This window comes from Macaca thibetana, chromosome 3 (assembly GCF_024542745.1).
Source record: "Macaca thibetana thibetana isolate TM-01 chromosome 3, ASM2454274v1, whole genome shotgun sequence".
Lineage (NCBI taxonomy): Eukaryota > Metazoa > Chordata > Mammalia > Primates > Cercopithecidae > Macaca > Macaca thibetana.
The window spans coordinates 56,570,102-56,582,059 of NC_065580.1; the positions used below are offsets into that span (position 1 = coordinate 56,570,102).

Consider the following 11,958-nt stretch of genomic DNA (forward strand, 5'->3'; position numbering starts at 1 on the left):
GATAGCATTCTGCTAACTAGTGAGCGTTAAAACAGAAATTTAATGAAATGATAAACTTTCAAGATTGCCCTTTATTCACTATTACTTTGAAAAGTGCATCTGTATGTTAATTATGTAAGTAGCCTCTCATCTGGTCAAATCAGCTTCCATTTCCTTAAAAAAAGTAGGTAACTATATAAGAAAATATTTTACGAGATGTAATGTAGAAATAAAAATTGATATTTGTCTAGAATTTAAATGACCGAGATTTTACTGATACAGAATATTCCTGTAAAAAAAGGGTATCACAGTGACAGAGAAATACATTTTCAGAACATGCAAACAACTAAGTTCTTCATTGTGACAGTTGAAAGCTGTGATAAGAATCTATTGTGAGCTTAATTTATCACTACAGAGGATACCTCAAAAAAAAACATTAAAATTTCATTACGGTTTTAGGTTATAAATGGCATTTTAAAAGAGGTATAGTTGTTTGCAAAACATAATTCAGGATTATCTATTTGTAAGGGCATCATATTTTCTATTATCTTAAAAAATCCAAGTCAGTTGTCTCCTACAAAAGTGTGAAGTCCATGTTTTCTCCTGTGGCAGCTTTTTATTAAGGTTGTAGCATTAAGAACATTTGCAGATTAGAGAAAAATAAATGATTTACATCATAGCTAATGATAAGCATAGACTCATAGATTTTTCAAGATTAGAAGAGATCTTTAAGGTAACCTAGTCCAATCACAAGAAGTTTAAAGCAACATGGCAAACTCCAAGATTAGTTCAGTACAGGGAGGTTATAACCACAGGTTTCTTTATATCGCTCTTCTTGTGGGACTTACTGATGTCACCCTGTGCGTGTCCACAATAGCTGCTCCGCCCTACACAATCTTGAGAAGTGCAAAAGAGAAGCGTTACCCTCAAGGTGATATTCTCACACCACATCCAGTTAACATGTGGCTCAGTCTTTTAACACAACCCTGGGAACCAGTGGTCCCAACTGCCTCCTGGACACTTTGAACACAGGACATAACAGTGGGGGGTTGGTAAGGGAGGGAGCGGAGATGTGCATTTCCTGACTCCAGGGTGGTGTAACCTGCAGACTTCCTGTCGTATGACCACAGGGTCTGCATGTCTATTCACATGTGTTCCGAAAGAAAAAAGTGGGCACCTAGAGCGGGAACAAGCTCAGGCCTTTCCCTTAAATTCTAAGGTGAGGCATAAAAATCTAATAACTATGACAGTAAAAGACAAAGAAAAGGCCTTTAGGAAAGTACTGCCACTGTGCATACCAAAACTTTGGAAAGTAATCAAACACACTTGATACATCTTTTTTAAGGACTATACTTAGACAGGGTCTAAACATAAAGTGTCACCATTTATCCTAGTACATCTTTTCCTATGACTGTGTTAAATTTGACTTATTTTTCTAAATACCTTTTTGATATAAACTTCTGCCTCAAAAGCAAGTATGTAGTTCTAATATCTAAATAAGAAACAAGAGGCAGAACTTTTTCAGGCACAGCCTATGCATGGTTTTCACTTGCTGGGCCAGCAAAGCTCTGTCTACTGTACCATATTCAAGAGAAAATGAGCAGTGTTTTAGCTCAACACATCCTAATTTAAAAGGAGGGAGTCTGAACCGACAGGGAGAAAAAGTCAGTTGGGGTGAGTGTGCCTAAGATTGCTGACTTTTACTGATCCTGAAGCTCTAGAGTTATTACAGATTTTTTAATGGGGCAGGAAAAAGAGGTCATGAAGGTCCTTATCTACCAAGTATAATAGCAGCAATGCACCCATTCCTCACTTACATAAACCTAGTACATATCGTAATCCACTCTAGTCACTTAGAAAATAAAAATACCATGATAGAGGTTTAGTTCTGCCTGGTAACAGGAAGAATAATAAATACCCTGTTTACCTGCTCCTTCGGTTTTACTGTTTTTATACAAATACTTTTGGCCAATAGCAGGGATTCGCTATTACTTTTCTGCCAAAAAAAAGAAAAAAAAAAAAAACTCGGTTCTTTATCAGTCAAAACAGTAGTGAAATCACGACCCTGATGACTATAAGAGGGGTGTCCAACAACTGACCCACAACTGGGAATTGATTTTATTTGCACACAGCATACACAGTGTTAACTTACTGTATTCCAAGTGAGCACTGAGGAATGTGGCAATAGTTTGTCCATGTTACTTGTCTCTGAATATACACTCCAATATGAAGAAGCTGAGTAGATTTTTTTTTAATGGGGGAAAAAAGATGTGGTTTAATAAGATGATGACAGCATTGTAATTCAACCAAAACAAGCAAACCAACAAAGTTTTCATTGTCTTATCCCTCATCCTCAAAATGGTAACCATTATGATTTTATCTACTGACTAAAATTTTCAGGTTCTGCTTTTTACAATGAGAACAATAACTTAGTACTATATCTACCCAAATGACATTATGTCACTTCATACGAAACCAGCCAACAAAAAACTGGGCTAAGAAAGTTACATCTTACTGGAAAAAAAAATCACTAATAAGGTTATAGAATCAAGATCCTATCTTGTATCTCATCAATCTCTGTACAGCCATAGCTTCTTAGAAAACCACAAGAGAATGAAATTTAATTAGCTGCTGACTCCGATAGAGTTTTTTTCTTTTTTTTAATGTGCTCCTAAGCAGCATTTGGACAGGTTGAGGCATTCATTATCAACTTACTGCTTTCCCTCAAGCAAAAAGGTCAAATATTCAACTTAAGGTGCAATATCAGCAACACTTACCAATTATAAATTCCTGAATGAGGTCAAATGAATGGCAGGCAGAGACATTCTCAGAAATCCATTGAATAATCTTTAAAAAGTCAGACAAAACTCTGTTGGTATTTAAATCTGCTCTCTGCCTCCACTACCAAAGAAGTACAAATATACGTGAAGCTTTTGCATTCTATACCTATTTTAGAATTGCCTAAGAATATACTCACTTCTACACTATCTTCAAGATACATAATGCAATTCTGGGTAGGTAAAACAGCATATTATAAGTGAGATCCTTTTCATACATCTTTTAAATAAATCTCCTTGGCTGGGAACCAAATAAACGTTCTTCAACCTAACGTTTGTGCAAGAATAGGTCATGTTATAGCAAAGCACCAGTGGAAAGAGCTGTGGGATCCAGGAAAAAAAGCAAAACAAAACCACTAGGCTTGGAGGCAGCAGAGCTGGGTGTGAATTCCAGCTGGGTCCTCAGTGTGAATACGGACATACCAGTTAACCTTTGTGAGCATCACTGTACTGTCTTCCGAGGAGGGATAATTCTTGCTCTACCATCAACTCTCTCATCTCCATAATCATCCTCACCTGCTGGAGGAATGTTTGCCATCTCAGCACTGACAGATAATATAAGACACACCTAGCTATGGTGCACACTTGCACTTCTGCTCCTACCAGTAAGCTGTTTTATTCAAAACCTGTTTATGCTATTGTACTTATTTTCAAAATTAGGTAATACAATATTACTACAGACAAGTAAAATGTGGATGCAGAGAGTGTCATTGGGTCAGTAAAAGTTGAATGTTTTGGAAAGAGTCAAAGGCATGTCTCTAAAACACTAGAAAACTAGGTTCAGGGGAAACAACTAAAAAGATTGGGTAAAAAAATGCCTGGTATACACAGATTGCTTTGTAAGGGTCTTTAAATCACTATATCCTTAGACATAAAAATTTTTAAAAAGTGACAAGAAGTTAGAGGTAACTCATTACTAGTGCTTTTATGCAAGAAAAATGATGTTGCACTTCAATTAGCAGATGCACGAAGAAAGGCTTGAGTCAAAGCATAGGTGAATAATGTACATTTTAATGTTTTAGGTTAAAATAAAATGTCTAATGTCTCTTTTTTTTTTTTTTTTTTTTTTTTTTTTTGTAGTTAACCAGCCACTCATTGATCTTAACTACATCTGATAAGGAGATTTCTCTGACTTCACAGGATAGCTGTAAAATAACACAGAAAGTGTGTGGATAAACTTAATAAACTCTAATGTGAAATACAAATGTAAGCTATTTTTATTATAAATGTAATAAATAATCTGCCACAGATTTTAGTCCTTTTGATAATTATAGATCAAATACAGACCAGGAAAAAAAGTAGATATTTAAGAAGCGCATTATTTATGGAGCTCTTCATTGAAATGTTACTGACACAGCTAAACATTTATTCCCAATTGGAAAAGGGAGTACCCAAAAGAACAGAAACACCCTGAGTCTGAGACCTGGTAGGGATCCATAAAAAAGCAACACAAAAGACGATGATGTCAGCAGAAAGGCCATACACCTCAATTAATTGTAACTAAATAAAAATAACTCCTGACCATTTTCTTTCTTTTTTTTTTTTTGAGACAGAGTTTCGTTCTTGTCGCCCAGGCTGGAGTGCAATGGCGCGATCTCGGCTCACTGCAACCTCCACCTCCCAGGTTCAAGCAATTCTCCTGCCTCAGCCTCCCAAGTAGCTGGGATTACAGGCATGCACCACCATGCCTGGCTAATTTTGTATTTTTAGTAGAGAGAGGGTTTCTCCATGTTGAGGCTGGTCTCGAACTCCTGACCTCAGGTGATCCGCCCGCCTCAGCCTCCCAAAGTGCTGGGATTACAGGCATGAGCCACTGCGCCCGGTGACCATTTTCAACCACAAAATAAATAGGTTCAGTGTCGTCTATCTGTACATTTTAAAACATGAGCTATCTTCTCACCTGGCCTTCCAGGAACCGCGTGCCTTGACCGCAGTAGAGCGCACAGTGCAACGCGGCCATCTTCTCACAGTCTAAGCGGGTGTTCTGCAGAAGCTGTAATAAAGATGACTGGCTGAGCAGTGCTCTATAGAGCTTTCCAGAACAACAATCCAGTACCAGGGACCCTGACAATGACTGTAAAGGGCAATGAGGTAGCATATCAATCATTTCATTATTTCCTGGCCAAAAAAAAAAAAAAAAAGTAGATCAGCAAACAAAAGAACCTCCTTTCACCCAAACATAAATTATTAAAGTCAAAACAAACTCAAATAGGCCATCTCTACAAGAGAAAAACTATAACCGTACCTGTCAGAAAAAGACTGTGGCAGATCAGGTCTGGATGTTGAACATTAAGTAGGTGGAAGAAATGACCAGGTAAGTAAACAGCCACATAATAGTCTATAGAAGAGAAAGATTTACATCATCTACATGTGGTAAGAGCTGCACAGGTACAGAACGTCACATTATCCCTGCCTTTCTCTGAATATTTCAAAAGGCAAAAGTTTTACCAATTTAATAAGCTATCTAATGACAGTCCTTTTTTTTTTTTTTTTTTTTTTTTTTTTTAAGGCAGAGTCTCGCTGTGTCGCCCAGGCTGGAGTGCAGTGACCGGATCTCGGCTCATTGCAAGTTCCGCCTCCTGGGTTTATGCCATTCTCCTGCCTCAGCCTCCCGAGTAGCTGGGACTATTTTTGTATTTTTTTTTTAGAGACGGGGTTTCACCGTGTTAGCCAGGATGGTCTTGATCTCCTGACCTCGTGATCCGCCCGTCTCAGCCTCCCAAAGTGCTGGGATTACAGGCTTGAGCCACCGCGCCCGGCCTTTTTATTTTTTATTTTTTTTGAGACAGAGTCTCACTCTGTCACCCAGGCTGGAGTTGCGGTGGCGTGATGTCGGCCCACTGCAGCCTCAAACTCCTGGGCTCAAGTGATCATCCCCACCTCAGCCTCCCAAGTAGCTGGGACTACAGGCCTGTGCCCCCAATACCCCACTAATATTTTCTATTTTTATAGAGATGGAGTCTCACCATATTGCCCAGGCTGGTCTTGATCCTGGGCTCAAGCAACCCTCCTGCTTCAGCCTCCCAGAGTGCTGGGATTACAGGCATGAGCTACCACGACCAGCCACATTTCTCTTACTAGGTAAACCTCATTTATTTCTATCTTTGGCTAATTTTCTTCAGATATTTAGCCATGGTTATCTTAATTTATACCTGCAGTTTTGTTTCTAAGTGATTTGTGGCTTTATGTGAATCTAAATGACCTCAGAGCAAATTAGAATAAAAAATATCAAGCAACATGAATTATTCCTTAATCTGGTAGGCTGGAAATAGCTTATATTGGGAATTTTCTTCATAATTTCTGCCAGTTTGGGGAAGCTCTAAAATTTTGTTGCCCATGTTCGTCCACTGATCATCATCAGCAGCAGCAGCAGGAGCATTTTGTTTAGAAAACCTTTAAATCAATATTCATCAGAACAATCTCTGCAGACACACTGACACTTTGTGAAGTACTAATTTATTTCCTTGCATATCAAGCTGACTAGAATTCACACCTTCGATCCCTGCACTAGATATTTTTGTACCAAGAACATTTGTACTCAGATGGAGACAAGGTATAAAAAAATAGGTTTCTGGAGAATGGAAGGGTGGAAGTAGCCCTTGCCAATACTTTTTCTAGGATCTTAAAAAACAGAAATTCACACAGTAGTAATTTTATATAGATGGAACATTTAGATTATAAGTGAGCCAGCTAGACTCCTTTTCCTGAGAAGTGAAGGAACACATGCTAATCATTTGCATAGAAGGCGTTCTGTGGAAAGGAAAGAGGATATAGAACTCAAACCAGTTGACTTAGAAGTGTCCTTTCAGTCAACGTGGATTAAATGATGCTAAAGCGCCTAGCACGAATGGTGGCAATCATCTTATTATGGCAACACTTTACCAGCAAAAACACAAACAAGAATATAGTGGGACATAATGAAAAGGTATCGGCATCAAATGACCTAGTTACCTCCCAGCTGTACCACTTAACTAGTTAATTAGGATGGCACTATATCCGTGGGGAGGTGGCATTTGAAAATATATGACCCTGATTTGGGTTGCCACATCACTGAGGCAGGGAGAGGGAGATTCCTATTTGGCATTTGGTGAGTGGGCTCCAGTGATGGATGTTCAGTCCCTCAATGAGCAGGGAATTATTGTCTCACCAAAAGGGTCAGTAGTATCTGTGGTAGGCTGAATGATGGCTCCTGAAGATATGCACGTGCTAATCCCCAGAACCTGTGAATAGGGTAAAAGAGACCTTGCAGATGTGACTAGGATCTCGAGATGGGGAGACTATCCTGGAATATCCAGGTAGACACAGGTAGGCACAAAAATCCTTATGAGATGGAGATTTGACTAGAGAAGAGAAGACGACCATACGATGAGGAAAATAGTTGGAATGAAGGGGCCACAAGCCAAGAAATACTAGCCTCTAGTCAGGGGTGTCCAATCTTTTGACTTCCCTGGGCCACACTGGGGAGAAGAACTGCCTTGGGTCACACATAAAATACACTAATGACAACTGATAAGCTAAAAAAATTTAAAAATTAAAATCTCAAAAACAATGTTTTAAGAAAGTTTACAGATCTGTGTTGGGCCACATTCAAGCCATACTGGGTTATGTGCAGCCCATGGACCAAGGGTTGGACAAGCTTGCACTAGAGGCTGGAGGGAGGACGCAAGGAACAAATTCTTCCCTGGAGCCTCCAGAAGGCACCAGTCCTGCCCACACTTTGGTTTAGCCCCTTCAAGACTCATTTCGAACTTCCAACTTTACAGAACTTTAAGAGAACGTCTGTGGTGTCTGAAACTCTCAAGCCTGTAATCCCAGCACTTTGGGAGGCTGAGACGGGCGGATCACGAGGTCAGGAGATCGAGACCATCCTGGCTAACACGGTGAAACCCCGTCTCTACTAAAAATACAAAAAAAATAAGCCGGGCGAGGTGGCGGGCGCCTGTAGTCCCAGCTGCTCAGGAGGCTGAGGCAGGAGAATTGCGCGAACCCAGGAGGTGGAGCTTGCAGTGAGCGGAAATCCGGCCACTGCACTCCAGCCTGGGCGACAGAGCGAGACTCCGTCTCAAAAAAAATAAAATAAAATAAAAAATAAAAAAAATAAAAAATAAAAAATTTGTTACAGCAACAATAAACGAATACAGGATATGCTAACTAGCCCGATTTGATCATTCCACAATGTATACAGGTATCAAAACACCACATTGTACTCCATAAATATATACAATTACTATTTGTCAGTTAAAAACAAAATAAGGTAGGGTATTATTTTTATTGGCTGGGCACGGTGGCTCATGCCTGTAATCCCAGCACTTTGGGAGGCTGAGGCAGGTGGATTACTTGAGGTCAGGAGTTCAAGACCAGCCTGGATAGCCTGGCAAAACCCCATCTCTAGGAAAAATACAAAAAATTAGCTGGGCATGGCGGCATGTGCCTGTAATCCCAGCTACTCAGGAGGCTGAGGAGGGAGGATAGTTTGAGCCCAGAAGCCAGAGGTTGAAGTGAGCCAAGATCATACCACTGTACTCCAGCCTGGGAAACACAGCAAGATCCTGTCTCAAACAAACAAACAAAAAGTTTGCTAGGAAAATTTGATGAAAGAACTCTGTATCAATTTATTATATTTTATTTGCTGACTTTTCTAATAAAGATCTTATATGGAGAAGAAAAGGTACCACACATAAGCAGAAGCTATATGTACACTCATACGCCACATGTAAAATGGACACTTTAATTCTTATAATTTCAAGAAAATAATTTAATCACCTATATTTAGTTAAAACTTTAATGTTTGAAAACATTTAGACTAAAGTTTTACATTTTTAAAAATATATCAAAAATGCTATAAGATAAAAATCAAATTCTATGAATAAATATGTTTAAATTAAGTACTCTAGGATTGTAACACTGACAACACTAATTATCTTTTCTAGTTTGGGCAGTTATGTTGCATACCATGTGGGTGACTGATGGGATCATTTCACTTCATTTTCTCTCAGTTTATTCTGGATTGCATTAGAGAAAAATACTAAAACAACACCTCTAAACAAAATACTTGATAAAGTTTTAGTTGAAATAAAATGCTAAGAAAACAAAATAACAAAATGTTTAAAGAAACTATTAATAGGCCAAGCGCACTGGCTCACACCTGTAATCCCAGCACTTTGGGAGGCCGAGGCTGGTGGATCACGAGGTCAGGAGTTCAAGACCAGCCTGGCCAAGATGGTGAAACCCTGTCTCTACTAAAAATACAAAATAATTAGCCAGGCATGGTGGTGCACACCTGTAATCCCAGCTACTTGGGAAGCTGAGGCAGAGAATTGCTTGAACCCGGGAGGCAGAGGTTGCAGTGAGCCGAAATCGCGCCACTGCACCCCACCCTGGGCGACAGAACAAGACTCCATCTCAAAAAAAAAAAAAAACTAAGAATAATCTAGGGTCCCTGATAAAAGACACTGAAGTAAGCCTGAGCACAGAGCTCACTCCTTCTGAGCCTCAGTTTCGTTATCTGTAAAATGGGGATAATATCACCAATCAGAATTGCTGTAGGGAACAAGATAACAACTAAAATACTTAACATATAGTACTCATTAAATAAATAGTAGCTCCTTACTTATAAATATATCTTTCTTATATAGAAGTGTTTGGGGTTCATGGAAAATTTCAAAAAGTTATTCTTTAATATTTTCATCAATATTAGCCCATTTTAATAGGGTGACAGTCCGGGGAAATTGCATGTAGTTAGTAGCCAAAAATATATTACTCAAAAAAAACAATATTGTTGTCATAAAAATTACCTGTAGAGCAGTTTTAAACTGGGCTATGATTTTGTGCCTATAAAACGTGCTTAAGAAGGAAAGACAACATGTGAAAAATAGCCTATTTTTACAAGCTTGTATTTCTGGCCTCTCCACATGCTGAAGACCACAGATTAAATCTTGCCTGCCCTTTGCAAGTCATTCCCAGGGGTGAAAAAAGGAAGGATACCTTTGCCCTCCCAAAGTGCTGTTTTCTTAGTGGAAAGTTTCCCACATCACTCTTGAGATGGGATGCTGATAAAGCATTGCTGATAAGAATCAAGTCCCAGACCCAGGAAACCTTCTATAATATTTATCTCTCTCATCACAGGAAGCAGTAGAACCAGGCTTCCCTAAGGCAATTTCCCACAAATTCAGAGATCATGTTTAAAATTTGCCCATACTGGCCCACTCAGCGTAAGTATCCAACCTCATCAATAGTAGCATTCAAACTAAAAATCACTTTGCTCAGTTTCCTCACATTGCACTCTCCCAAACATGCGTCATGACAGTAGACGGACTGTGGAATAGGGATGGAAAAAGATATCAAAGAATTACATGCTCTAAACCTGAAGCTCCTTTTTTAAAGGAAATGTTCCATATGCCATGTTCCATATGCAAGCAAGTAAAGCATTACTTAGTCTTGTGCTAAACTTTGTGCCCCACATCCCAACTGGCATGGAAAAGCAGCTTTCAGGCGGGAGGTACAACAAACCCTTTCTTTATTTTCTTCATTATACTCAGGTTCCCTTCACCATATTTACTCAGTGAAAACAACTCAAGCTGATCCATAAATCATTAATGGGACTTGGAAGCTTTTCAAGATTAGCAACAGGAAATAGACAATTTCCCAGGGGCCCCTGTCCTCTCTATAATCAAGGGATAATATGATGCATTATTTCTCATGGGCTATTTGGCAATATCTCATACAAGTCATCATTTTTATGCTAACAAATGGCTTTTTAGGCTGCTACCAAAAAACATAAGAAAGCTCACAGCCTAGGTTCTCTAAAAAGGGAAGATACATCCCCCAACCCTTTCAAGCCAAATGCTAAGGAGTTGAGAGGGAGGGGTGTGTTCCAGAGAAAATCTTCTCTTGTCAGACTTCAAGTGGGTCATTGACTGTCATCACAATCCAAGTCTCAAAGAGGCATGAGAAATGGGATAGTATAGAAGGCTGAGGTATATCATGCCCAGGAAGAAGTGTTCAGAGCAGGGGGTGTGATCTCTCCATCACTCACCAAGGTTGAGAAAAGTAATGCCCTTTGTCACGTGTGAGCCAACATTCTCAAGAGAAGTAGTGAAGGTCTTGCTGTGTCCTGCAAAGAGAGAACAAGAAGCCAGAGAATGTTAAACAAAGAACTGGAACTCCACCCAAGGCAGTGACTATGTAACACACTAAATTTTCAGTGACCTGAAACTGGTAAGTGGGCATCTTCAGACTTCTAGATTTCATGGTTCTCCTCATTCTCCAAAACCCAGCACTGAAGGCGGATAATCTGAGGGCAGTCACACTCCAGTAGTTGTTCTAGGCTTATTATAATCTTAGACCATGACAGGTGGATTGTTCAGGGAGGGGAGGATCTGAAGGAATTTACTTAAAGATCCAAGAGATAGAGATGACCACATGGCTCATTGGCCCTCATTCCTCAAGGCTCACTGCCACACACATGCAGTCATTAAGACCCTCTGAGACTTCTCCAAATCACTTACAAATCCCACTTTTAGGTAGGAAGGGAATTAGTCGAGCTAACAACCTCAGTATATTGGCCTTTCCTCTCTACTTTCTAACTCTTAATCTTCAGAAAAGTTTTATTTACTGGCTTTGATCAATAGATTAACGATTAGAAAAATGCATGAAAATTTTCCACAAAAATCTCAAACTTATACGACTTAAGTATGAATAGTATATATGTCTAGTTCTGAAGTTACTTTAGTTTTTCCATTAAGTTCTTAAACTTTTTTACCTTGATCTCTAACCTAAGGAGGTAATATTAGGTCCATCTATAGAATAAGCAGCTCTGGTGTGGCTTGGCATAATTTTTTTAAATATTGGAAAAATTTTCATCTTTAAAAAACTTTAAATACACCCATACTATATACTGCACAAATACTCATTTTAAGGAACTAAACAAGCAAAACAATTACTCCTTAGTTCAAACTAAAAACTATTACAGGGCATACTGTGATCAACTACAGAACCAGGAGAAAACAGGCATTTGACTGCTGCTCCCTAGACTGTTTATCAATATCTTGGGCCATAGATGTGTGCAATGGAATAAATGTATCTTAGATCTAAAACCTGTTGAGGTCTGAGATCATGGATGCTTTTAACTAAAACCCTATGT

General features: G+C 39.1%; 1 protein-coding gene across 1 annotated transcript in view; it reads right to left on the bottom strand.

The window, feature by feature from the left end:
• GSAP (gamma-secretase activating protein) overlaps window positions 1-11,958 on the bottom strand; it is a 104,688-nt gene that overhangs the window by 37,110 nt on the left and 55,620 nt on the right. The window contains exons 14-18 of the mRNA XM_050782746.1: window positions 10,852-10,929; window positions 5,062-5,154; window positions 4,717-4,934; window positions 2,757-2,826; window positions 2,132-2,214 (exon numbers count right to left, since the gene is read on the bottom strand). Of these exons, the coding sequence (XP_050638703.1) occupies window positions 2,132-2,214; window positions 2,757-2,826; window positions 4,717-4,934; window positions 5,062-5,154; window positions 10,852-10,929 (542 nt within the window). The remainder of the gene's footprint in view (window positions 1-2,131; window positions 2,215-2,756; window positions 2,827-4,716; window positions 4,935-5,061; window positions 5,155-10,851; window positions 10,930-11,958) is intronic.